The sequence below is a fragment of the Bos indicus x Bos taurus genome, chromosome 3 (genome assembly GCF_003369695.1).
Source record: "Bos indicus x Bos taurus breed Angus x Brahman F1 hybrid chromosome 3, Bos_hybrid_MaternalHap_v2.0, whole genome shotgun sequence".
NCBI lineage: Eukaryota > Metazoa > Chordata > Mammalia > Artiodactyla > Bovidae > Bos > Bos indicus x Bos taurus.
Genome location: NC_040078.1, coordinates 115,560,414 through 115,588,388, shown reverse-complemented (window position 1 = coordinate 115,588,388; position 27,975 = coordinate 115,560,414). Strand labels below are relative to the sequence as shown.

Below are 27,975 nucleotides of genomic sequence, written 5' to 3'. Positions count from 1 at the left end.
CTGACTCTGTGCGACCCCACAGATGGCAGCCCACCAGGCTCCCCCGTCCCTGGGATTCTCCAGGCAAGAACACTGGAGTGGGTTGCCATTTCCTTCTCCAATGCATGAAAGTGAAAAGTGAAAGTGAAGCCGCTCAGTCGTGTCTGACTCTTAGCGACCCCATGGACTGCAGCCTACCAGGCTCCTCCATCCATGGGATTTTCCAGGCAAGAGTACTGGAGTGGGGTGCCACTGCCTTCTCCGACTTCCCCCACTAACCACTTCCAAATAACACAAAATCCCATGAGAAAGGCCCCATAGTGGCAGGTTCTTGGTCATCATCATGTTTCTTGGCAGTCACGTGTCCTCCATTGCATGTAACATGGAGCAACCAGAGTGTTAACTGTGCCCACAGAGGAAAGGTCAGAGCATCATGGTGAAAAGACGCCTGAATAACAAAAGAAACAAACTGCCCTGCCAAATCCCCAAATGACCCAGCAATGCTCCCAACTGCCCGACACTCAGCATCACCCACTGGTCACGGATGAACCTGAGCCCCCACGCACCTGCAGCTGCTGCTTTTCTGTAAAAATGAGTATGTAGGGAAAAAAGTTGTACCATGCTCCTGCAGAATTCTTCATTTCCTCTCCAAGTGTCTTCCAAAATATCAACTAATTAAAAAAACTTTCTTCCTATGATGAAAGGACACTGATCAATTACAGCAACATCTGTTTTCTTGCGGGAAGGAGGAGAAGGGGACGACAGAGGAGGAGATGGGGACGACAGAGGAGAAGACGAGGACGACAGAGGAGGAGACGGTTGGATGGCATCACCGACTTGATGGACATGAGTGAGTAAACTCTGGGAGTTGTTGATGGACAAGAAGGCCTGGCGTGCTGCAGTCTATGGGGTCACAAAGAATTGGACGTGACTGAGTGACTGAACTGAACTGACTGAAGTGAAAATGAAACTGTTTTGTGACTAATTCAGTCACTACCACTGGGGTTTTAGGCTGCTGTAAATAATGACATTTAATCAAAGAGTGATGCCTTTTGTGGCATTTTATTAACTAAGATAACCATTGTGTATTACATTTGCAGAATCTAACATGAAGTTCTACCTGTTAGCTCTCCCTGACTTTTACAACTCACTGCTGGTTTATCTTTCTTCTGGACCACCTGTGCCCTTCTTACATATTCTGCCTGAAATCACAGGTATAGTCCCTGGGGCATATCTTATTAAAAAAATATATTTACTTATTTTCTTTTGTTGTGATGCACATCGAGCACACGAGCTCAGCAGCTGCAGTGAGTGGGCTTAGTACCTCCTCGGCATGTGGGACTCTGGTTCCTGGTTTCCTGACCAGGGATGGAACCGGCATCCCCTGTACTGGAAGGCGAACTCTCAACCACTGGACCACAAGGGAAGTCCCCTTGGTGTGTGTCTTATTCCCATATTAAGGCACTGAATGCCTTGGGGTGAGAGAGGAACTGATTTTTATTTGTCTTGTTTCCCACTGAGCCAAACACACAGAGCTTCTCTGTGCTTGTTGTATGGTATTTGATGAAAGAATAAAATGATTCACAACTTTAGGCTGTGCTTTGAAAGAACAGAGGAAGACTAAGTCTCATCTGACCTCTGCTAACTGGAGATAATGAAATTTGTAACCATGCTGGAGGCCTCACTTCGGATGGCTTAGTGGGTGCAGCTGCGATGCGCAATTCATTGTGATGTTTCCTCTACCGAGTAATATTTCAGTGTTCATCCACGATCAACCATACAATGGGTCTAAAAAGACTCAGAATGAACAACCAAGGGATGGAGATGAGAAGGATAAAATAAATTCCCTTCTGAGACCTTTAGAACAAAGCACCAAGAACCCAAGGGGACAAAAAAAAAAATTAAAAAAGCAAACAAAAAGAAAACAATAACAAAGAAACAAACAAAAACCCCAACAACAACAAGATTTCTGAGTCCTCTCTTGTATAATAAGATTGGGTAAATCCAGACTGGTCCCGCATTTTTAAAGAAACATCTTTTCTCTACCACCTCTGAATTTGATGATCCATATAAAAGTCAGGGTCTTTACATGGAATCTGAGAAATATCAAGGAAGCCACTCTGCCTGCCCCACTCCTAGATTTAAAAGCCGCTCCACACACCTCAAAGACTTGCTTTTTGCCTGGTGGAAAGAGCTTGAGGCAGAGAATCAAGAGACAGTTCTGTCACCTACCAGCAACCTGACCCTGGACAAGAAAGCCACTTAACCTCTCTCTACTTCTGCCTTTTCACTGGGGAAACAGGGAAATTAACGCCTGATGCAAACTTGCATGAATGTTATAAAACTAACGAGAACTACCCGATTCGGGACCCGGAACCGGGACTGCAGAGATGACTGGCACAGATTCAGCCATGATAACCTCTCTCCTGGACCCTGGATAAGAAGAATACCCAGAACGGATGGCAACTCAAAGGCAACGGCAAAAGATGGCAAGTCATTAATGATCTGCAAAATCCCCACTGCCCACGGGATATCCAGGCACACGCCCTTCAACTTGACTCTGGCCATGAGCCCAGGGCCCCTGGGGCTCGCATCCTTCCATAACCTAGGTTTTACTACGGTGGCCCAACCAGTGCTGAACTTGCCGTAGGGGGACCTGGAACCTTGCCTCTCGGGGCAGCCCCGGCTCGGACAAAGTTTTCCTTTTAATATCTGAACCAAAATCCGCTTCCTTGAAGGTTCCACCCACTAGTCCCAGTGATCTCCGTCAGGGCCACCCAGGACGCGCTGGGACCGTCTTTCCATGGCTTGAACACAGTTAGGACGCCCTCATGCCCCTCGTGCTGGCTCACCGCTCTCCTTCCCCACATCTGAGTTTATGTTTCTTTTTTTAAAAAAACTTTTATATTGGGGTACAGCCAATTCACAGCATTGTGACAGTTTCAGGTGGACAGCAGGGCAGCTCAGCCATACATTATACATACACACATATCCATTCTCCCCAAAGCTCCTCTCCCATCCAGGCTGCCACATAACATGGAGCAAAGTTCCCTAAACAGTCGGTCCCTGGAGTTATCCGTCTTAAATAAAGCAGTGTGTACAAGTCCATCCCAAACTCCCTAACTATGAATTCACTTTGGTTGGTCTGTAATCACTGTAGAGTTTAGCCCCCAGATCTGAACCTACCCATTTTCTTAAATATAACTAATAATTCTGAGCAAGTCAAATTCAATTTAAAATCGAGACTATCGCTGATATTTTAATCCCATTGTTCCCGATGGTCTATTAAATAAGAATACAAGTAGTATTCATGATGCAAAAGATTTTTTTTTTTTAAAAGCTAAATGCCGCCTTCACGTTTTTCGTGGGAAGCCTGGAGGCTGCTGGTTTCTGAGAAGCTTACCCTCAAAGTTATACTCAGCAGTGAAGTGCCCCATTGCTGACATTCTTCACGAATGGTCTAGTTTTCCCTGGTAAAGACATCACAAAAGTGTTTTTATCATTACAAATGGGGCCACGGAACTGGGAAATGCTCACATATTTTTAGAGAGTGCGTGTATGGAAAGAACAGACCCACATCTGCAGGAGCCTCCAGATAGGCAGGTGGGGGGCCTGATACCGGTGATGCAGAGGGTGTAGGGTACATGCACAAGGTCCTCCCATGGTCAGCACCACGGCGGCCAGCTCTCACCCGCCCAAAGACACAGCTCAGCTCTCAGTGCTGGGAACACCCAGACACACCCCCGCCTTTCCAAGGCACTTCTGCCTTAGACGACACGTGAGGCCACCCCCACTAGCTCACACCTCGCAGTTCTTCCACACTCAGCCCCTCCCAACCCCAGAGGGGCTGGACTACTCTGTGGTATTGACTCTCTCTATGGGCTTCTCAGGTGGTACAGTGGGAAGGAATCCACCTGCAGAGGCCAGAGATGCAAGTTCAATCCCTGGGTCGGCAAGATCCCCTGGAGGAGGGCATGGCAACCCACTCCAGTATTCTTGACAGGAGAATTCCACGGAGCCTGGCAGGCTGCAGTCCGTGGGGTCATAGAGTTGGACACCCCTGAGCGACTGAGCACGTATGAGGGCTGGGTTATATTTGAACCCAGCGACCACGCTGGAACTCAAAATATTCATGAAGGAACTCTTTGGTCACAGTTGCTACTCCCGTAATTTATGAGATTCAATCCATTCATTTTAAGTTGTAAATACAGGAAGATGACCACTGTTCTGGTTAATTTAGGTTACACCGTTTTCAACTATCCTGTGTAGACCTGTTCTTCTGCAGGAAAGAACCTCTGCAATCGAGTCTGATGAGGGCCAGGGCAGCGAGGAAGTCAGGGAAGGAAGATCGTTACGGCACCAAGGGTCCCCACATGGACAGAGAGTTTCTGGAATTTCAGGCAACGTTAAGTGTTTGATGAAGGCACACTTTCAGTCTTTACTTTCTGAACAAAGACACCGCAAAGGTAAGAAATGCCCAGTGACAGAAACTTGGTGCTCAGCTGAGAGCCTAGGCAGAGTGGGGATCCCTTACGGGCTTGGTGGGGGACGGTTCAGACGTGCACACGTGGCGCTCCGACCCCTCCCTCAGCAGGGCTCAGGCCAGGCCCTTGGGGGGCCACAGGGGACAGAGACTTCCGGTCTACTGCACTGATGTTAGATCAGGGCCCAGAGGTGCCCAGGGGTGTGTAAGAGGCACTGGGAAAGGCACTAGCGCTCATGGCCTCTGCTAGCTCGTCCCCGCCTGCCCTCCACCGCCCTTGGAGGCAGGCCTGGGTGGCAGCGTCAGTAGCTCTGACGTCTTTGGTGTCTCACTGGGTTTGGTCAAGGAGGTGGCGGCAGGGGACCAAGGGCAACCGGGACAGGGAGGCCAGGGGCTTCTCTGGGGCTCCTCATCCTCCGGGTCACCAGGTGGCATGTGTCCTTCTGTTGAAGGACACATCCCCGGATGGAGGTCTTCCCCGGACGCCTCCCTCTGGGTCTTATAACCAGCTCCTCCTTTCCCTGTTACCCCCTGGGGGCCCACACCACACCTACAGCTCTTCCCACACCCTGCCCACGCTTCTACAGACAGTCCCTGTGGAAAATTCCCATCAATGACCCAGCCGAGGGCGCCATGTTCTCCCTGGAACATGGAGTGAGATAGCTGACTCTCAGTGGAACTGAAAGTTTCTTATTCTCTATAGATTTGAGTCTAGTCATCTGATCCAACAGGGAGTCTCAAAACCTACATGATTCATCCACTTCATGGACATCATCTAGAGAACTTTTTACTATCTGCAGTTGCAACTGCTCAGCATGAGGTCAAGCCAAAGAGAATATACTAGCAATAACAAGTCACAATGCTTTGCAGGAAAGAGAAATATAAATATTTTTAATAATTAAAATTAAACAATCCTCTAAAAATATACACCTAGCTTTCATTTTAAGAAGGCTTCTCTTTGATGGTTCCCACAATACACTTTGATTAATAGTTATTAAGAAAATTTTAAAAATTGTGCATCATTGTGAATCTAAAATTATTTCAATTGAACAATGCATTCTGACTTCAAAGATGTTAAAATGTGAAAAAATAATAATAATAATATGCCTTGGATATAGCCTGTCTCCCCAAAATGACTCATTTACAGTTGGGAAGGTAACTTTTCCTAGGGAAAAATGATCCGTTTTCTTTTTACAGAGAACTGGTCTTATTTTCTAGTGGAAAGATGTCATGGATATGGCATCATAGGGATGGTCTTCTTAACTACAAAGCGAGGCACGGTGTCCTTTCTAGTCATTAGCACTGAACCTCTGAACACAGATCAACCGACACCCATCAAACATGCCCGAGATGCTGTTGTGATTTCTAATTTGGGTGCTTCTGAATCTGCCTTTCTGTTGGCATCACCACCTCGGCAGGAAGGCCCTTAATGAAAGGGTCTGTGGATGGCTTGGGGCTGAGGACCTGACTCAGCCTCGACACAGGCTATCGCTCAGAGCCCACAGTCCCACCCCAGTAACGCAGGAAGCGGAAGATGGAAGCATTCCAGGCATCCGACAAGCCTCCTGTCACTTCTCGAACTTTCTGCGAACCCACTGGATGACAAAGATGCTGATTTGAACCGGCAGCCCAATTAAACGCGCAACTGCTACTAATTTACTTTCAGGCTGTATCTTATTCACACAGTGTTCACTGCGCCAGGAGGTGGGTGGAATGATTAGAAGGGATGAAATGTGTGTAATGAAGTGATAGGTGGACTTGATAATCAGCTTCTACCAAGTGGTACCTTTTTAACAAAAGTCATTCGTTGGAACACGTGGCAAGCACAGTGGACGTTTATCTGTGAAATGGGCCTGAGCCCTTCCCCTGAGGCAGATCCTACTCTTCCCCGGGGCCCGTGGGGCACCTGCTCCCCACCTGGCCGGTGGCCACGCATCTTCTCGACTTTACCCCAGTCCTCTTGTAGGGGGTAGGTGTGTGGCCACCCATTTGTGGCTGGGGGCTTTCTGCTGAAGTTTTTGGAAGGCGTTGCATCAATGCTCAGCATCTGTGGGTGATTTATTTTCCAGTGGGAAGGCCAGTGGTGTCTGAGTGGGTGCTTTGATTCACAATCATTATTTTTCACCACTGCTGATGTAACAGAATCATCCTCATTTATCATAACAGGAGAAAATCCGTTTTTATGGGCTAAACTTGTTAGCAGGAAGCTATGGGAGGCAAAATGGTAAGACTGGCACTGAAAAAGGGCTTCTAGACTCTTTCCTGGCACCGTGAGAGCTCCAGCAAGCTCCCTGACACTCTGAACCTCGGTCTCCTCATTATAAATGAAAATGCTACGGACTCACAGAATTACGGTAAACGACACAGCGCTTGTACTGTAAACTCTGCTCCTGCCTTGCTAACAAATGCATCATGGGCGGCTTATCTCATTTAAGCTTATCTCCAGATATTAGGAAGGAACAGGCACTTTCTTTCACACTCAAACCTGCAGTTTGAACAGTCAAAAGAGTATCTCCGAAAAAGTGCAGCAGAGATAGAGAAAGAAAAGGACGTAAGTTACAAAGGTTGTTTCTGGCACACGTGGAATCCTTGCTGAAACCAGGCTCCTTTACTCTCACTGGTCTCACCAATCATTATTCATGTTACACGACAGTGTCCTCACATTTGAACTTTCCTTTGCAGTATCTCTTTAACTTGTTTATTACAATGTATTGATTTCACCTCCTACCATGCCCCTGTGTGCATGTCCACCTCCACTCGCACACCAAGGAATAAAAAAAAAGTAACTCCATCAGAAGGAGCCACTTCTGAAAGATCATGTGGGCCCAGCCCTGAGCATAAAACCTGACTTCAACAAGTCAGAGGAGAACCAAGACAGACGGTGCCCACAGAAATACTAATGCAGCTCACAAAACAACAAGAGCGATGGGCATTAATAGAGGGGGCGGTTATCATCAGCCGAAGCTGGAAGCCAGGGTCGGAGCGGCTGTCTTAACTCGAGCTGAGTCTAGCGGGGATCAGGGGAGACTCCTACATCAGGAGGCTGGTCTTTTTTGGACGAAGACAACGGGGCACAGCTCGGCTGGAGTGGACACCCGAACCCAGCTCGCTGAGGTCGGGCAAGACCAAACAACCTGCCCGGATGACTGGGGGGCTGGGCCACCAGTGTCACCATGGACCCAGCGGCAGCTGTTAGGAGGTAAGACAGCTGATGTGGTTGGGCAGTCTGGAGGATCAATGGGGAGAGAGAGGGCCCCCAGCACCGCCTCGTAAATAGAAAGCACACGCAGTGACCTGCATCCCTGAGCATTTGTGGTTCGGAGGGTAAACGATGCTACGAATGAGAGGAGTGAGAATTACTTTTCAGAAACGTGAACTCTGCCCCCGAAAGTCTTTGGAAGGTGGGGTGGGGGGGCGCCTTACCGTCAGCGGTGCCGGAGAGGCCGTCGGCTTTGAAGTTGCTCGTGCTTTTCTTCCTTCGATGCTTCTTTCTGTTGGCGTGAGGGGAGGGGGGCGGGTCGAGCTTGGGGCTGGCGGTGCTGGAAATGCTGGGGCTCGAGCACAGGGGGTCACCCAGCCCCGTGTCTGCCGCCGGACCGGAAAAGGAAAAGAGCGCAGAGGTCAGCACGGAGAAACCAGACTCTGCCAAGGACCACAGCAACGTTCCTCCAGTTACCAAGCCCCAGAAACAGTCTCCGAACCGGGGGCTCAGAGGTCAGGGCGCCCCGTGCCCGAACATGCCACCTGCCATTCCAAAGCAGGAGCCCCTTTCGGAATCTTCTTTTTGCTCAGGAGAATTGAAAGTCCTCCTTTTTTTTTTTTTTTTTTTTAAGACCAGTGCTTCTCCAACTTTATTACTTAAAAAATTTTTTTATTGGAGTAGAGTTGATTTGAATGTTGCTTTAGCTCCAGGTGTGCAGGAAAGTGCGTCAGTGATACATACACATACGCCCACTCTTTTTTTAAGATTCTTTTCCCATATAGGTCACTACAGTCTGTTGAGCAGAGCTTCCTGTGCGACACAGTGGGTTCTTCTTAGTTACTATTTTATATATAGTCACGTGTGTATGTCAGCCCCAACCCATTCTCCTTTCCCCCGGTCACCCTAAGTTCGGAAGATTCTACATATGAGTGATACCATATCATATTCATCTTTATCTGATTTATAAAGTTCTCTATTTTGCATGTTTGGAGTTCTGGAAAAGGAAAGTGGCGGTGGGGGGGGGGTTTACTTGTTTATTTTTCTCTTCTCACAAATAATCTATTAGGAATGAAAGACATGCTCAGGAATACATAGCAGAGTGTCATCTTAAGTGGGGTTGAGCCGTGTGTGTGCTTATGCACAAGATACAGGTATGTCTGATTCTCTGTCTCCTTCCCTCAAGACGTAGTAGGACCAGACGTCAGCTGATCACTCGTGAGACGCCGCAGGCCGCCTCCCTGTGTCACCAATGTCCAGCAACAGTGCTTAGAAGCCCAAGGCAGACCCGGCAATTTTTGATTCGCTGAACCTACTTAACAAAATGTTAAAACCAGTGCACCGGAAGTGAAACTCTCAACTAATGATGTCTAACTTTATCAGAGAGAAGAACACAACACCCTTAAAAGACCTGAAATGAACATGCAATTCAGCAGAATAAACAAGTTCACTGAGAAAGGGATGAAGGAACACCATCCAGATACCTCCAAGCTCCTAACAATTCATCATTTCATGACACAGCATCTTTGTTAACTCAAAAGACAGAACCTTCTGTGTGATGAATTAATAAACATTCATTCATTCAACGAATGTTCTTTTGAGCACTTACTGTTCTTTTGAGTCACTTTTCTAGATGTCTGGGATGCACCACTGAGAATAACAAAGGTCCCTGTCTGAGTGGCATTGAGACAGCCGCAGGGTCACAGCCCAGACTTCGTCACAAGGTGGTGAAAGGGGAAAACAGCCCATGGAGAGTGGACATTACAGAGGTGGTGGAGGGGTGGGGTGGGTACAGAGAGGGTCTTGATGAGAAGGCAACACGTGGGCCAACGATTAAAGATGGTGAAGACATGAGAACTCACGTGCATACCTTGGGGAGGAGGAAATCACCTGAACCTGGCCCTAAGACCAGGTGTGCATGCTGGCGGTGTCCCAGAAACACAGAGGGGAGACTGGCCAGGGCCAGTGAGGGCGGGAGACTCAGACAGGGTGTCATCAGAGAGGAAGGGGCCCAGACACTGTCTAGGACCCGGCTCTTACTCTGGGGAGCCGCTGCAGGGTTTTGAACAGAAGGATGACCTGATTTTGAATATAAAGATACTTGAGGGTCTCCCTGGTGCCCCAGTGGTAAAGACTCCTCCTGCCAGTGCAGGGGAGACAGGCTCGATTCCTGATCTGGGGAGACCCCACCTGCCACAGGGACAACGAAGCCCGTGGGCTGTAACCGATGAGCCTGTGCTCTAGGGCCTGGGAGCCACAGCCGCTGAAGCCCATGGGCCATAACCGATGAGCCTGTGCTCTAGGGCTGGGAGCCACAGCCACGAAGCCCGTGGGCCATAACCGACGAGTCTGTGCTCCAAGGCCCAGGAGCCACAGCTACACAAAGCCCGTGGGCCGTAACCGATGAGCCTGTGCTCCAGGGCCCGGGAGCCACAGCTACTGAAGCCCATGGGCCGTAACCAATGAGCCTGTGCTCCACGGCCTGGGAGCCACAGCTGCTGAAGCCCATGTGCCGTAACTGATGAGCCTGTGCTCTAGGGCTGGGAGCCACAGCTGCTGAAGCCCACATGCCGAGAGCTTGTGCTTCAGAACAAGAGAAGCCACTGCAGTGAGAAACCAAGCGTGGCGACTAGAGCCGCGCCCTACTCGCCACAGCTAGAGAAAAGCCTCTGCAGCAACGAAGACCCAGCACAGCCAAAAACAAATAAGCAAACAACATTTTTATAAAGAGATACTGGAAATATGAATTTAAAATACTTTTATTTTATGAACCCCTGGAACATTTTAGCATGTATTAAGAAATATAAAAAAACAAAAAACAACTTTGTATCTTTTAAGCTCTACACCCAGCTCCAGGAATGTCCTAGGAAGCAACTTCCTGACGTCCTAAGGCCAGCAGTGCCTTTCCCATCCCTGCTCAGTCAGGAGGGTCAACCTTCTTCCCATCCCCTGTGGAGCCAAGGCCTCTGGGAGCCTGTCCTGGGAAGGGTATAAGAGTCAACCCACGGCTCCTTCCTGCAGGAGAACCTGCCTCCAGGAGACTGGGTCTCTAGGTTGACTCTTTATCCACATGGTCATTTCTTCTTCATTTTCTCTCCAAGTTGCTGCCTGCTCTCCACCAAAGGCACACTCACCCTGGGTCTGACTCCTCCCCTATAGACTCCCCTCCCCTCCAGGTCCAGGGAGTATGGCTAACTGCCGGAGGGCTCCTCTCTTGCTAGCTTTTCACCTTTTCAATGGTCCCAGTCTTCTATAATATAAATCTTTTAAAAATAGCATTTCTAATACACATGCATTTTGAAAATACTAGATCCCACTGTAAATAAAATACCCCACTGTACGTAAGACTGTACATAGATATCACAGGGAAAAAAAAAAGGTTAGCCTAGTTAATGTTGTTCTTTAGTCGCTAAGTCGTGTCCGACTCTTTGCGACCCCATGGCCTGAAGCCCACCAGGCCCGTGTCCATGGGATTTCCCAGGCAAGAACACTGGAGTGGGTTGCCATTTCCTCCTCCAGGGGATCTTCCTGACCCAGGGATTGGGCCCTCACCTCTTGAATTGGCAGGTGGATTCTTTACCACTGAGCCACCCGGGAAGCCCCCAGTCTAGTTAATACCTGTGCACAATTTCAGACAGTTCGGAAGCTGCCTGATACTGCGGAAGTATCCAGGGACCCCAGGGTCACTAGCTGATCCTAAAGCAATCCTTTGACATGTTAGTCAGTGCTCAAGCCTTATGATGACTATATTTGTCATTTCAAATATTTTCTGCCCAGGTTTCAAAAGTCTTCATGCTCTGATCATATCCTCTTTGACTGTGAAGTGTTAAGAACCCACCGTGTGCCAGGCTGGGTGACAGGGCATGGGGAAACTGCCCTCTAGTCATGGAGGCAGATGGGGGTGCAGGCCAAGACCGCTGCCCTCTGCTGCAGCAGGGCTGCTGTTTTATTACCTCCCTCTGTCCCTTGGCACCACAGTTCGAAAGCATCAATTCTTTGGCACTCAGCCTTCTTTACGGTCCAACTCTCATATCCATACATGTCTGGACTAGAGGGTGAAAACCCCTGTCCCCATGGACTTCACTTTTAATGACTGAGAAGATGCCTGTCTGGCCTCTTGCTTGATACACCCAGGAAAGACTATATCTCCTGGGCAATAGAGTTTGAAGAGGGGGAATCAGATCTATGGCAGAAACACCAAGATTCCCTGGAGAAGGAAATGGCAACCCACTCCAATACTCTTGCCTAGAAAATTCCATGGATGGAGGAGCCTGGTGGGCTACAGTCCCTAGGGTCGCAAAGAGTGAGACACGACTGAGTGTCTTCACTCACTTTAATCCTATGTAAACAGAAGTGCCACCCACACGCAGAGAGAAGTAAGGTGGGGAACCATCCTCACATCCACAGTCACCGAGGCAGGCTGGCTCCGTGGCCTCCCTCGAGGAACACGAATGTGGCTCCAGGAGGAGCCGCCAGGACCCAGAGCTTGAGTGACAGAGAAAAAGGAACCACGGAGCCAGGGAAGGGGCCAGGAGCGGGTTTGGCGTGGGGAGGGTGAAGGGCAGAACGAAAACACACGGGTCCTGATCTGGGCCCCGCAGGAAGGGAGGGAGGCGGGAGGTGAGCTTTCAGAATAACTCAGGGCTGTCAGCTAGTAATAGAAACAATGATCACAATGACGAAACCAGAAAGCAGGACCAGCTGTTTGTGAGCCCAGGAATCCCGTCTCAGACAAGGAGGGGCAAGGATAAAGGAAGTGATGCGTACCCGTTGCTTGGAAACCGAGAAGCATTTCCCATCTACCATCTGGCTTGCTGCTCACAGGACCAAGATCCGGTCAAGAGCACCACTGCTGAAGTCTAGAGACTGCAGGCGACGCTGGAGCCCCGTCTCTTCTCCCTGCCCGGGTCAATGCCTCAATGCTGGCCCAAGCCCTGCACACGTGATCCCAAGTCTCTCGCTGGAGGAAGGACAGATAACCACGATGTGGCCGGGCGTCCACAGTGGGTGGGCTAAGCGGGAGTCAGGCACCGAAGTCCCTGGGAAAACCAGGTGCTCCAGGCTGGGGTCCGTGGGGGCAGGAACAGCTCCAGGGTGGACTGCTGGGCAAAGCCAAGCAGCTGCCCAGGAATGAAGGGTCCTGCCAGGAACTGTGTGTTGGGGCCAGGTGGGCTGGCTGCAGCAGCAGGAGCACCCACCAGGCGAGGGGCTGGCGTCTGTGGCCCCAAGGATGGGGTTGGGGTAGCGAGTCGCAACAGAGGCCGAGCAGGGGCAGGCTGGGTGGTGGTTAGGGAGGCCTGGAGCAGAGAGGGTCACCGGCAGCCCTGACCATTCTCCAGGCTGGGTGCCACGTCAAGGATGCTCTGGTTTCTAGTGACCTGGGTTCCGTGTCTGGGTGCTGGTATCTGAATGCCCGGCTCCTAGATCCTGAGAACTCCCTTTCAAGAGGAGGTGTTTAAACAGTCCCCTGGTTTAAAATACGACCCATCAAAACACACTGGGCTTCTGTGCTGTGCTTTTCCATCTCTGATGACTCCTCTTGTCTGACAAAGTATCCCTCAACCTGAAAAGCCTCTGACAGCCCAACCCCAGACCCTGAAAATGCACCCGCAGAACACAGTCCGCTCCTCCTGAGAACAAACAACGCATCTTGTTTTGTATCAATTAGTGGACACCGGACAGGTGGCCCCGTCGATGGCCTTAAACGTGAGAGGGGGCGAAGCAGAGGGCAGAAGAGGGGAGACGGGGAGAGAAGCAAGCCACAGCAAATTAGAAAGGGGAGCGCCTCATTACGCCCCCTCTCACCCGGCTTTGAAGGAGGGACCCGGAGCCCTCGAGATGCGGCGCTGAGTCGGGATGGGCCGGTCCTCCGCCATCCCGCGCGCTCAATGCTAGCCATTAGTTCTTCCCAATCGGGCATCAATGTTCAACCCACACCCCAAAAAATACATAATACGAGCAATAATGATAACAATCTGCAGGCTCTCGAGCTTCAGTACGTGAAGTATGAGTCAAAGAAGCAGTTTAACTTTTCACTCGGAGAGCTGACAAGCATGACTAGAGGAGGAATAAAATAACATTCCGTCCGCATAAATATCAAGCAGCCTGCTCGAGACTGATGGGCCAGGAATGTATTCTTAGCCATCATTCCGGCAGACAGGCCCAAGGACACTCATAACTTATTTTACAATCATTTAGTTTCAGCTCAAGTGGAAAACGTGACAACTTATCTCTGCTGACAAGATGCCATATCGAACCTTACAATTAACTCTCCTCCGATTATCTGCCCAGCCGATCATTAGCTGGGCCATTTTCGATGAACTGTTGCGGGGAGCGTGCCTCGGTGATGGCCGTCGGTGCCAGGTGTGAGGATGGGTTTTTGACATCTCCGGCAGCTATTCAAATAGACCGGGCTCCGTGCCCCCGACTCCCAAGGCCCTGCTTCTCCCAAGAGTTCTCCCAGTGTGTGTGCCGGGCAGGGGGAGTCCTGCGCCGTGCTGCGTGGGAGCTGAGCATCCCCGTGACCGTTAGCACTGCAACAAAACCTGTATTACTACGGCCAGTGCTCCTCCAGCAGACGTGTGCTCCTCACCCCCCAGTCTATTTCAGGGAGCCAGGGGCTCTGGAGGGACACCTCCCACCACTCCTCCTTACTGGGCTTGACCTGCAGAGGGGACACCAAGAATTCCCTGCAGGACTCCCCCGCCCTGCCCCATGCACGCTGTCTGGGGGTGCTGCTGATGGTCCTGAGAGCAGTCTGACTTAATTTCCTAGTGTTGAAGAAAGAGGGCTTCCTCAGTGGCTCAGCGGTAAAGACTCCATCTGCCAATGCAGGAGACACGGGTTCCATCCCTAGATGGGGGAAGATTCCCCAGAGAAGGAAACGGCTACCCGCTCCGGTATTTATTCTTGCCTGGAGAAACCCAGCGGATGGAGCAGCCTGGCGGGCTACAGACCATGGGGTTGCAAAGAGTCGGACATGACTGAGTGATGGAACGATGGGGAATGCTTTAAAAGGCATGCTAACAAACCTGGAGGGCGTCCCTGATGGCTCTGCGGTAAAGAATCCTGCCAGCGCAAGGAGACATGGGTTCAATCCCTGGTCCAGAAAGACTCTGTGCGTTGAGCTGAAGGGAAGTCACAACAGCAGGGCTCCAGAGCCCGGGAGCCCGGCTGAGCCGACCTTCCACAGACACTGAAGCCTGAGTACTCTAGAGCCCGTGTTCCACGAGAGAAGCCGCTGCAGTGAGCCAAGCACCACAATTACGGAGCAGCCCCTTGCTGCAACTAGAGAAAAGCCCATGCAGCAATGAAGGCCCAGGACGGCCAAAGAACCGTAAATAAATAAAACTATAAAACAGAAGCCTGAATGTCTATTAAAAAAATTAAAAAAGGGAAAGGACCGTGAATGCATATTAGCTGTTCTTTCTCACTCTCAAATAGAGCCTACCTTGCTCATTTGACAGGATTAGGAACCACATAGAACTAAAAAAATCTTCGTGTTTTGGTATTACGAGAATTCAAAATGATCAAAGACAGCTATTTGTCGGGGACGGGTGGTGGTGGTGGGGGAGATCACTGGAGAGCTGAAACCTTTCAAACACTCAAGATGAAGCCATCACAGGAGCCGGTCCATTAAAACCCATTTCCTTCAAGACAAAAGCCGACGGTATAAAGCCAATTTGGACCTTCACGAAGGGCTCTGCTCTCCCTGGAGCTCAGAGAGACGTGTGGGCCGGTAAATAAAGAACCAGGCCACCTCTGCCATCCAAGGAAATCACAACATCCCGGGCCTCTGTTAAAAGGTTGAGTGTGAAGTGAAGTTCAAAACCTCGCCCCTTCTCACAGTCCTTTTGACGGGAGCTTTCAACAGGAGGAGGTTTACTTGAATCCCCATCTCTGAAGATGTTTCAGAGCCCGGCACATTGTCCAGCTCCCTTTGCGGCTGGCGGCGCGCACACAGAGGGTACACGGTGTCAGAAGAAGGGGCAGCGGGGACACGGTGGGGGGCCCGGGAAGATGACAGGTGCTGGGGAAAAGGGACCGACAACACAGCGTTCGACGGACTCACAGAAGTGGGAGGAAAGGAAGACAATAGTGGGGGCCGGGGTGAAGGCAGAAGACGGGGAGAGGGGTGTCCTACCCGGGCTGACTTCCGTTCCGCCCCGAGGTCTCGGGCGAGGAAGCCAGACCGGTCGGGGTGGGTCTTCGTTTACTGGAAGCCCTTCCTTACTGACATATGTTTCCAGAACAGCCTTCAAAATCCCCCAGAAATTCTGATCGCTAATTAGGGTGCGGGGTTTCGTTCTGAGGCAATGAAAATGTTCTAGGCCTGTGCGATGGTTGCCCCTATCCGTGAATATACTAAAAGTACTGAACTGTCAGTGATAAACGGGTGAATTATATATGCTCTGAGTGTTAATCTCAATAAAGCTATTTTCAAGCAAAAGGAAAAAAAAAGGCAGCGATGGGTGGGGAGCTGGGGGTCATTGTATTAAATGGGCTTCCATGGTGGCTCAGTGGTAAAGAACCTGCCTGCCAGTGTAGGAGACATGGGTTCGATCCCTGGGTCAGGAAGATCCCCTGGCAAAGGAAATGACAACCTGCTCCAGTACTCTTGCCTGGGAAATCCCACGGACAGAGGAGCCCGGTGGGCTACAATCTGTGGGGTCACAAAAGGGTCGGATACGACTGAGTGACTGAACAAAAAACTGTATTCAGAGATCAAAGCCACGGAATGAGGGAGACAAAAGAAGGTGGTGGGGCAGGCTAGAAAGACTGCAGGCTCGGGGTCAGAGCAGGTGGTCCAAGGGGCCTGGGGACATTCAGGAACCTAAGCTAAGCCAGTCACAAGCCTCAGGCCACACCATCGAGTGCAGGGATTTACGTGGTTGCCTGGGTCTCCAGCCACCAGCCGGGACCTGGTTCTACGTCTCACACAGAGGGTGGACCCTGTGACGATCACTCCTCTGAGGGAGCCGCCCCACGTCCCCCTCGTCCTACGGAGGACAGCACACGCCTGTGGGGGGAGCCTTGCTCTTTCTCGAGCTTCCTCATGTCCTCCCCCCTCTCTGAGCCACACCCCTCCCCTCCGACCTCCTGGGAGACGCTGCTGCCCCGCACTCTTCACCACCTTGTCACCTGTCCCTTCCTGCCCACGACAGCAGGTTCTGTAAGCGTCTCCTGGGGTCCCTTTAGTTTTTCCTTCTGCCGGATGCTCATCATGTCCTGATACCATCGCCCAATCTGGGGGAACGCAGGCCAGGATTTTATATGTAAGGGTCAAATATTAAATTGTTCTCTAGTTGATTTTTAGCTGAATCAAGCTGCACAAGTTTAAATTAATCCAGTGTGCTCCCGAAAAATGCAAAAAGGTGCTATGAGCAGTACTGTTAGGTGGAAATGAAATCATTTCAAGAGACTCCCGCCTCTTGGCAGCCTCATCTCTTTTTACATAATCACCCACAACCCATTTCTCAAGTTGGGCTCTGACGATTGTTAAATGACAAAGAGATTCTCTTACACACGGGAGGCTCCACTGGCCTAGCAGGCTGGGGAAGAGGCTGAGCCGTCTAGAAGAAAACTCAGCTAAATAGAGAAGTTAATTGGATGCATGATCCTTCTTTGATAACAAAAATTTCCCATCTTTAGAAACTTAACTGTTTCTATGAAGTCACTTGGAATCAAATTTCCAGCTCCTACACAAGAAATGGTTCTGACGGAGGCGGGAAGGCAGGCTAAAGTTCCACCCATCCCTGGAGGGCTCTGTCCAGGGTCCTGAATGTGTTCAGTTGGTTCATTCTGAGCAAGACACAGAAATACACGAAGACAAGGCTGCTTCTTCACGGCTCATCCCTGCTCTTCATCTACTGACATCATGTGGTTTGAAAAAGTAGAGCAATGGTGCTCCCAGCTTTAAGAAAACCTAATACACAGACGCCCAGACTAAAACAGGAGGTAATTTGGTTGCGATAGATCCTTCCGTTGCTCTAGGGTCACACTGTGAAAAAGGTAAATAAAGAGTAGAGTGTGCTTAAGCACGCTTAACTATTTCCCTGCTGCTTAGATGGAATGCAAATTTTTTTTTTTAACCATAAATCGATACTTTTCATATATTTTTTAATATTCATAATTATTGCATGAGGGCAGTTTACAAGGGAAGGGCCCAAGACAACGAATTCTGCACCTCCCGCCGACCACGGCAGGCAGTGAGGGCACCACTCGCTGGCTGACTCCCAGTTCAACTTATTCTGCACGCCTCCTGACGAAGAAGTTCACAGTCCTTAGAACGGCAGACATCAAGTGGCCATAAAGGAAGGGAGATGGGGCAGGGAGAGAACCACAGCATGAGTTCCACGAGAAGAAACTAGCCCGGCTGTGGGATCAGAAAAGCAGCTCCAACTCCCACCTGGCTGTGTGACTGGGTACTTCATCTCCTTTGGGTCTCAGCATCTCCACCACAATGGGTGAAACGACACCCGAGTACCTGGCCCTGGCCAGCCACACCCCAACCTGCCCCTTCTCCATCTCGGTCGACAGCAACTCCACCCTCCAGGTGTGCAGGTTGGCAGCACGGGCCAGCCTGACTCGACTCTCCCTCTCACACCACTTGGCAGTGCAGGGAGGGCACGGTGCCACCTGGCGCCTGGACCCTGTGGACTCTCCTTCACACTGCTTGGCAGTGCAGGAGGAGGGCAAGGTACCACCCGGTGCCTGGACCCTGTGCTCAGGGCAGTGCCAACCACCCGCCAGGTAAGTGGATGGACAGACAAACCCGCTCGCCCCAGTCAGGCTCTCTGCTAGAGGTGTGCCAGCCAAAGGAAATACAGCTCCTGTCCTGGAGAGCTGACATTCCAGTAAGGAGATGGTATCCATACACACACTGGACACAGAACACGGAGGGGGCAGGCAATCCAGGTGGGCGTGGAGGGTCACTGGCCTGCTCTTAGCCCTAATCCTCAAAACCAGTTAAATGTGGCCACAAAGGGCAAGCAAAGTTGTTCTTTTTTTTTTTTTTTTTTTAACAGTAATCATTCATAAATACCAAGAGTTGGCAGGGACGTGGAGAAAAGGGAACCTCGTTCACTGCTGGTGGGAATGTAAATTGGTGCAGCCACTATAGAGAACAGTATGGAGGTGTCTCTAAAAACTAAAAATAGAACTACCATATGAGCCAGCAATTCTATTCCTGGGTATTTATTTGAAAAAAAAAAAAAAAAAAAACAACCCACTAATTTGAAAAGATACATGCTTCCCAATGTTCACAGCAGCATTATTTGCAGTTGTCAAGATACGGGAGCAACCCGAGTGTCCATCAACGGCTGAATGGGTAAAGAAGATGCGAGATATCTACTTATCTACCGAGCTAGCTAGCTAGACATCTATAGACACATACAAAAGAATGCCACTCAGCCAGATAAGAGAGTCAGAAGGTGCCACCTGCCACAGCACGGAGGGATCTGGAGGGTATTTAGTGAAACAAGTCAGAGAAAAACAAACACTGTGTCCCTTATATGTGGAATCTGAAAAACTAACTAGTGAGTCTAAAAAAGAAAGAAACCAACCCACGGATACAGAGAACAAACCAGTGGTTACCAGTGGGGAGAGCGAAGAGGGGAGGTTGCAAGACAGGGGTGGGGAGCAAGAGGCTCAAACTACTCTGCGTGGAGTAACTGACAAGGACATTCTGTGCAGCGCAGGGGACACAGCCGATTGCTTGTAAAAATATACATGGGATATGACCTTTAAAAATTGTGCATCACTACGTCATACACCTAAATCGAATGTGATACTGGACATCAACTACGCCTCGATTAAAGAAAAAAAAAATCCCCCAATAAGTTGAAACCGAGGACTCCTAACACAGAACTGCAACACCAAAAACATACATTACTGATCCCCAAAGAAGATTATTTGGATGGCATCACCTAATCAATGGATGTAAGTCTGAGTAAACTCCGTGAGTTGGCAATGGACAGGCAGGCATGGCGTGCTGCAGTTCATGGAGTCGCGAAGAATCAGACATGAATGACTGACTGAACTGAAAGCAAAGTTCTGATAACTATTAGAGAGGCGCTGGGAGCTCGGGGCCAGACGACCCTTCCGTGACATCCTCCCTGCTCCTCTTCCCAGCTCCCACACAACACTGCACCCCTACCACCACCTTCGAAGTGCTGTGACCTGATTCTGGGGGATGTCCCCCTTCTGTGGTGGTGGCCCCCTGAGCTTTAACTTCTTTACGTGTGTCTAGCAGCCAGTAGGCACCAAACACCAAATATAGGTGCTCAGTAAAAAGTCTTCCAAAAAAACAAAAAAGAATGGCCAAGACACAAACTGTAGCACAAAAAACCCTACATATTTAAGGAAAGTCTCTGCATGCTGGAAGAAACAAAAAATCCAGTATCTCTATCCTTGTATATTTATGACCTAGAGGATTTAAATATTATTTAAATACCAGCTGAAAAATCTGTATTAAATGTCCTTTCAGTTTTGAGCCCTTTGGAAAATAAATGATTACCCTATGAAGATGATAAATTGTACCTTCTTTTAAAAAGATGTTAATTTCCCTTGGGCGTCATCACATGTAACATTATGTTTGAACTCAACGGTGGCTTTTTTTTGGATGAAATCAAATGATCATTTGCAAAGTCACAAAAATAATATCTTCTCAACATTTAAAATAATACTTGAAAAACTTCTTGTTGTATATCATCTCGCTACTGTCTCTGAAGCCGTGGGACAGGAGGCTTGATTGTGGTTCCCAAGCCTTTGTTGATGGTGGGTGGCAGGCCAGTAAGTGATGGTATCAGGTGCTTCAAACGTCCGGCCGCTTGAAAGGGAGGCCCCGCACGGCTCAGAAACTCCATTCCTTTCCGCACACCTGGGCCCTAACAATCGCCCCACTCAAGGGATTGGAGGATAGTAAGCAGGACCCCCTCCTGCCTTGAGCCACTCAGCCCACAGGAGGAAGGGCACAGGGGGTGGTTTAAAGGGTGGGCTCCGTTGATAATCCCTTCTCAGTGGTTCTGCACAGAAAGCCCTGGAGCTGGAGGGCAGCCGGCAATCACTGGGGACCTCAGGTGACAAAGCCCCCACTCAGATGAGTATGATCTGACTACATACGTGTGCAAGGCACCAGTCCGCAAGGAGCCACCCAGCGTCTACTTCGTGAGAAGCACCGTTTTAGGCCCTGGGGACACAGCAGAAAGACGCTGTGTTTGCACGCGTGTGTGCTAAGTCGCTTCAGTCGTGTCTGACTTTTTTGCGAACCTAAGGACAGTAGCCTGTCAGGCTCCTCTGTCCATGGGGTTCTCCAGGCAACAATACTGGCGTGGGTTGCCATGCCCTCCTCCAGGGGATCTTCCCAACCCAGGGATTGAACCCAAGTCTCTCAAATTGGCAGGTGGGCTCTTTAACACTAGCGCCACCTGGGAAGCCCATGTGTTTAAAAAAACAGATACAATTAGTGCAAAACCAAACAGAGCAATTCAAATGTAATTTGATACTGGACTTGCAGAGGCAAGAGGTACTCAGAATACATTTATTTAAAATTGCATCATGAGCTGCTGTGGGCACCTGTTTCATACCTGTATACCCTTTCAACAATTAAACATTTTTGATAAAAATATGGATCAACTCTGTATTTAAATGTGAGGATTTGTCTTACGAATTTCTTTTGAAAAGTGTGAGATGACTTCTGTAACTGCCACTGAAAAAGAGTATTTCTCTTTCCCGCTGTTTTAGAATTTTGCTAACCTGCTGCTAATGACTAATGACTGTGATACATATTTTATGTAGATTCCAAGGCTGGGGTTAACCTCTGACTTCCTCTGCCTGAACACTAGATGCTACCAACTCACTCATGTCTCTAACCAGAGGCAGGTGAGGGCTGGCACTGCATTCATTTGAATAAAGAACTTGAGACATTCAGGTCGTCTGCACTTGGAATTTGGGAATCAGTCTGGTGCTGTATTAATAAGAGATGAGGCTAACAATATTGACCAGGTCACAAATATTAATATGTATTAGGTAGGGCTTCCCAGGTGGTGCTAGTCGTTAAGAAACTTCCTGCCCATGCAGGAGATGTAAGAGACACGGGTTTGATCCCTGGGTTGGGAAGATCCCCTGGAGGAGGGCATGGCAACTCATTTCAGCATTCTTGCCTGGAGAATCCCATGGACAGAGGAGCCTGGTGGGCTACCGTCCATAGCACTGCAAAGAGTCAGGCATGACTGAAGTGACTTAGCACTTAGCACGCAGAATAACAGAAACTTCCCCAAACCAGAGCAAATGAGTAGATCAGAGTGGGCTGTTTTGTCTCTACCCAGATCTGGTAGTGAAGATTTCTTCTTTGGAAGCAGCCTTGTAGCTTTCTTCATTTGGCAAGCCCTACGTTCCAATGATGCAAAAACTGCCCAGCACACGTGGAGATGGGCAGGCTGGCACAGTACAATGTGTCTGAAGCCCAAGATTCTGCCACTTAGGACACAAGTATACCACCGACTCTGGGCTGGAATAAAATGAGTAACTCCCACGGACTGTGCCCAGGGGAACAAAGGCTGCCCCAAAGGGTACCAACCAGTCCATCCTAGAGGAAATCAGCCCTGAGTGTTCACTGGAAGGACGGATGCTGAAGCTGAAGCTCCAGTACTTGGGCCACCTAATGTGAAGAGCTGACTCAGTGGAAAAGACCCTGATGCTGGAAAGACTGAAGGCAGGAGGAGAAGGGGACGACAGAGGATGAGACGGTTGGATGGCATCACCGACTCAATGGACATGAGTTTGAGCAAGCTCTGGGAGTCGGTGATGGACAGGGAAGCCTGGCGTGCTGCGGTCCATGGGGTTGCAAAGGGTCGGACACGACTGAGCGACTGAACAACAACAAAGGGGTGCTCAGATGAGCCAGCTTGACCAGGGTGACAATCACCCTGCTTTTTCTGGAACAATCCCAGGCTATGTCTGTTTTGCAGCATAATTAGTAACATATGGTCGCCACAACCTTAATCTCATTCTGCCATCACTTCTGAAAATGACAAAAAGAAGAAAGCTAAAAGGAGATCTAATAATTATGACTATTAAGCTTTGGGCAAGTAAGAGGTTTCATGACGGCTGAAAAACCCATCTGAAAACCTGCCTAAATTTCTGTGTTCTATGCTACTGAATCTCATGACCATTTCATGTCGGTCTCAAATTGAAAAGCACGTCAGGGATGTATAAAGTTTGTAACGTGACACATATTTTACGTTGCCTGAAAATCTGTCAAAGATTATATTTAGGATAGCTGCCTCTCCCAGTAAGCCCGTGGATGAAGACACCATGAAGAATATCTCCATTCGAAACCACAGACCAAAGGCCATTTCATTTCTGAAGTGCTGCTTAAAGTACAGCCCTCTTCAGTGGTTTAATAATATCGGCCAAATGAGCAGCTCTTATTTTGTCTTTTTCCACAAAAATGAGAAATCGGAGTGTAACATCTAAAATTAATGGTGGTGTTTAAAAACTAATATTAAATTACTTCTGACAAAAAGGCAGTTAATAATTTAGCCTTCAGACCAGAAAATTCTTAAAAAAAAAAAAAGAACTGACTCCCATCATACCACTCTAGTTTTATCGTTTTACTTTCATTCAGCACGGCCTTGGAATTTGGGCTTTGTCCTGGCAAAAGTAAAATAAAATGCAACAGGACACAATAAAGAAGAAAGTGTTTGGAGATCTTGACTTGGATTTGCAGGGAGTTCAAAGCATTTTCTTTATCACGGCTAAAATTTTGTCAATATGGTTCCATCAGATACTATGGCGGATCTTTGGGGAAATTGCTGTAAAATAAAATGAAAGATAAGATTGTGCTCCCAAACATAATAACTGACATTTTTCTCTTTTTCCTTGAGCAGGAGCCCAGCCCCGTGTGGCTGACGGAGGGTCAGTGAAGGATGCGGTGGCCCAGCCGGGAAGTAGAATCTGCCGCCTGCTATTCACCGGGGGATGGCTCATTCCCATTCTCCCCACGCCGCCTCGGATCCCGGGGGTGAGGTTAAAAGAAGCGAGTCCCCACAGCCTCCCCAGGCAGGATGTGACCTCCTCGCCTCTGCCAGCCCCCAGGCCTCAGGAAGACGAGTCTTCCCCTCTTCTCCCCGCCCCTCCTCCCTGCAGAAGGTTCTGGCCATCCACGGTGCTGTCTTAAATACACTCTCGCCAACTGTCCCTGCCCACACTCCCTGTGATGTCCGAGCAGCGGTCCCCAGCACTTCTGGCAGCAGAGCTCGGTTTCGTGGAGACAGTGTTTCCGCAGATGGGGCGGGGGGTGGGGGTGGTTTCTGGATGACCCAAGTGCATCACGACTATTGCGCCCATTTTTCCTCTGTTGTGGCCATCTCAGGATATGCGGCCTTGACTTGAAGGTTAGGGCTCGTGCCCCGACGTGAATCTGATGCCACTGCTGATCTGACAGGGGGTGGAGCTCCGGCGGTAATGCCAGTGATGGGGAGACACAGGTGAAGCTTCACCCACTCCCCGGGTGCTCACCTCTTACTGCACAATGCGGTTCCAACAGTCCCTGGACCGCTGGGGACGCCTGTCCTACAGCACAGGGGCGGCTGGGACTGGCCAGCTGTCTCCTGCTCATCACTGGGGTTGTCACTTTTGGGGGGCAGAGGAGACTCTGGGTCCCAAGGTGGGAGCGCTTTTAGGGTTTCTCGAAAGGCTTCCCATCCTAGGTTCCTCTAGGTCCTCGGGGGCTATAGCCCAGGTTAGACGCACAGTCACCCAGCTCAGACCCTCCATTTCCAGGCAGCCACGGGCTCTTGGGAGCAGCTGCTATTTTTAGTGCTCTCTCTGGTTCCCCAGCTCTGGCTCAAAAAAGGAAGAAATCAGGGTATGTGTTTTCTTCCTTCTTCCGTGAAATTCAAGTTAATTTCCTCATGCTAGATCTCAGGACACTTTTCCCAGGTGAAGGTGCCTCTTCTGTCCTTTTCAGAGACTGACCTTTGGACCTACAGGTGACTGAGTTCTAAAAGCATCCCAAGGGCAGGGGGCAGCAAAGCACGGCTGGCCTTCCCTGTCTGCCTGGGTGCTTCTGCAGCTGGGGCAACTCAAATGCCCTTATTTCATGAGGGTGAGTGCGAAACGGGAAAAAAAGAGAAGATACTGATATTTGTGAAGAGAGCTGGGGACTTACAAGCTTAATATGCAAAATGGGCACAAGAATGGGATTCGGTAGGCACTCGAAGTGGCGAATCTACCCCACCTTGGCTACTCAGGAATTTAACCAGATCTGTTCGATTGTGAAGAAAAAGCTCAAAACGATGACATGGAGACAAAGTGCAGAGAAACAGGCTGAGCTGAGGGATAATTTGGAGTTGCACAGTATTTTCTAGCTCTCGGGAAAAGCACATCTTAATGCCACTCTCTCATGAGGCACTACAGCCACTATTCTTACAAATTTAACATATTTTTTTTTGGCCGTGCTTCGAGGCTGGCAGGACGTTAGTTCTGGACGGGGGACTGAATCTGTGCCCCTTACAATGGAAGTGCAGAGTGCTAACCACTGGACTTCCAGGGAATTCCCACAAATACAACTTTAATACGTGAAAAAAATCTAACAAAATGGTATCTCTAAGTATCTAACTGTATCTGACTCCACGTCGGGAGAGTCTCCGGAGGAAGCCTGTTTGCTCAAGCCGAGCTCGTGTGGGCAAGGAGAAGGGGCGGGCAAGACCAGGATCCAGAGCCTTGTTCTGGGTTCCGGCCTGAGAACGTGCTCTGAACTGAACATTGCAATTTGCTCAAAGCCATGAGACTCTTAAGCTATGGTTCATCCTATTGTGGACACTTGATGTGAGTAATCCCAGTCCCTACTGGGGTGATGTCTGCTCCCCAGGGGACGGGACAGGCTCTGTGGCTTCCCCATGACTTGACCCGGTTGCTCTGAGCTGGATCGGGTCTCCTGCTGTCTTGGTCACATTCTCCTCTGTGGGCAGGGAGCCCGGTGGTGTCCTGACTCTGGTCTCTGTTTGCCCACCAGGTCCCAGCTCGCCTACTGACCACCCCCTACGCCCGCCCCAAAGCTTCAAATCCCCACCCCCAGCCCCCCCCGCCTTGCTCTGCTCCTCCTGGCTCTACCAACACCAGTCAAGGACCACACTTTCCTGACCCTTCAAGTTGCAAGCTGAACACAGCTCCTAACAAAGTACCAGTGGAAATTCTCAAATGTTCACCTCTTCACTTGTGTTTTTCCTAACTACAGAATTCATATTTGGGATCAGTTCAGTTCTCAGATTGGAGAAGGCAATGGCACCCCACTCCAGTACTCTTGCCTGGAAAATCCCATGGATGGAGGAGCCTGGTAGGCTGCAGTCCATGGGGTCGCTAAGAGTCGGACATGACTGAGTGACTTCACTTTCACGCATTGGAGATGGAAATGGCAACCCACTCCAGTATTCTTGCCTGGAGAATCCCAGGGACAGAGGAGCCTATTGGGCTGCCATCTATGGGGTCGCACAGAGTCGGACACGACTGACGAGACTTAGCAGCAGCAGTTCTCAGATGGTAAAGAGTCTGCCTGCAATGTGGGAGATCCCTGGGTTGGGAAGATCCCCTGGAGAAGGAAATGGCAACCCACTCCAGTACTCTTGCCTGGAAAATCCCATGGATGGAGGAGCCTGGCGGGCTACAGTCCATGGGGTCGCAAAGAGTCAGACACGACTGAGCGACTTCACTTTCTTTTTTTCGGTTCAATTCAATTGCTCAGTTGTATCCGACTCTTTGTGACTCCATGGACTGCAGCATGCCAGGCTTCCCTGTCCATCACCATCTCCCAGAGCTTGCTCAAACTCATGTCCATTGAGTCAGTGATGCCATCCAACCATCTCATCCTCTGTCATCTCCTTCTCCTCCTGCCCTCCATCTTTCCCAGCCTCAGGCTCTTTTTCCAGTGAGTTGGCTCTTTGCATCAGGTGGCCAAAGTATTGGAGCTTCAGCTTCAGCATCAGTCCTTCCAATGAATATTCAGGATATTTTACATAAAATATTTGTAAAGTATTTTATGTAAAATCTTTGGGATAACTTTCTGTAAAACACTTTACATAGGTAGTAGGTATTCACTTCTGAATACTGAAGTGAGAACAAGGGGAAACAGTTGGATCTTGGATGACTCCCCCACCCCACGCACTTTCCACTCAGGCGCACACACCCCCAGCCCATCTGCACACACAAGGTCCTGCCAGCTGTGTGACCCTGGCCAGTTATTCAGACTCTCTGAGACTCAGAGCTGCAACAGATTCAGTGGGCAGTGTGTCTAAAGCACCGAATGCAGGACTGCACAGGGTGATGACTCTGGTACCTTATGGAAGCCTGCGGGGAGGCTCCCGGGCTGACCCTGATGGAGATCAGCCCGTCCTGGGCCTTGGGACAGAGAGGTGGACCAGACGGAATCCTCTTCCTTCTGTGTTGTAGTTTCAGCCACTAGGCTGTGTCCGACTCTGCGACCCTATGGCCTGCCAGTCTCCTCCGTCCATGGGATCTCTCAGGCAAGAATACTGGAGTGGGTTGCCATTTCCTTCTCCAGGAGGTTGTCCCAGACCAGGGATCAAACCCGAGCCTCCCACGTTGGCAGGTGGATTCTTTACCACCTGAGCCACCCAGTCCTCCCCCTTAAGATGTTTCAGTTTTAGTGGGGAAGACGACAGATAATAAAATCAACGGGTGAGTCACAAGGGTTGGAAGGTGGGACGTGATATGGAGGGAAAAGAGCAGAGAAGGGAGCTGAGGGCCTCCTGGACAAGGCAGTATCTGATGGGGCACGGGGTGGGGAGGTCACATGGGCGTGGGAAGCGGGTCCCCAGCTTAGCACGGGAGAAGGGCTGGGAGCGGTGGGACCACACGAGTCATGCTGATGTCGGTTCACAGCATGAGGGCACCTACAGAGTCTTTAACATGTTCCCCGGCCATTACATGGAAGGCAGCATTAACAGGGCGATGTGGCAGCCCAGTAAGGGCTGTACTGTAACTTACTTAACCACGCCTCTATTGCTAGTCACAGAGAGTACAGAAACTTAACACATCTATGATTAAAGCCAGTCATGCCATAATCCAACTTTCGGAAATAAGCAGGACCGCAGGCACTGGAAGGGTACACTCCCCCAGACTAAAAGTTTACTACAGGAGTTTTTTGTTTGTTTTTACAGCAAAAAGCTTCTCTGCATTTTAAATTTTTCTAAAATGTAATGCTTTATAGTTAGGGAAAGTAGAAAGTTACTATCACAAAAATTAATGAAGGGATAGGCGAGTCAACCCACTTGCTAGAAGGAAGAAGGCAGAC

The 27,975-nt window shown here is 49.7% G+C and overlaps 1 protein-coding gene across 11 annotated transcripts in view; it reads right to left on the bottom strand.

The window, feature by feature from the left end:
• Positions 1-27,975, bottom strand: part of AGAP1 (ArfGAP with GTPase domain, ankyrin repeat and PH domain 1) — a 569,465-nt gene that overhangs the window by 120,500 nt on the left and 420,990 nt on the right. For 9 of the 11 annotated variants that reach the window (XM_027537985.1, XM_027537986.1, XM_027537988.1 and 6 more), the window contains one exon: positions 7,886-8,047. The exons of the other annotated variants lie outside the window; for them this stretch is intronic. In XM_027537985.1, coding sequence (XP_027393786.1) covers positions 7,886-8,047 — 162 coding nt within the window. The remainder of the gene's footprint in view (positions 1-7,885; positions 8,048-27,975) is intronic. 11 annotated transcript variants of the gene reach the window in all.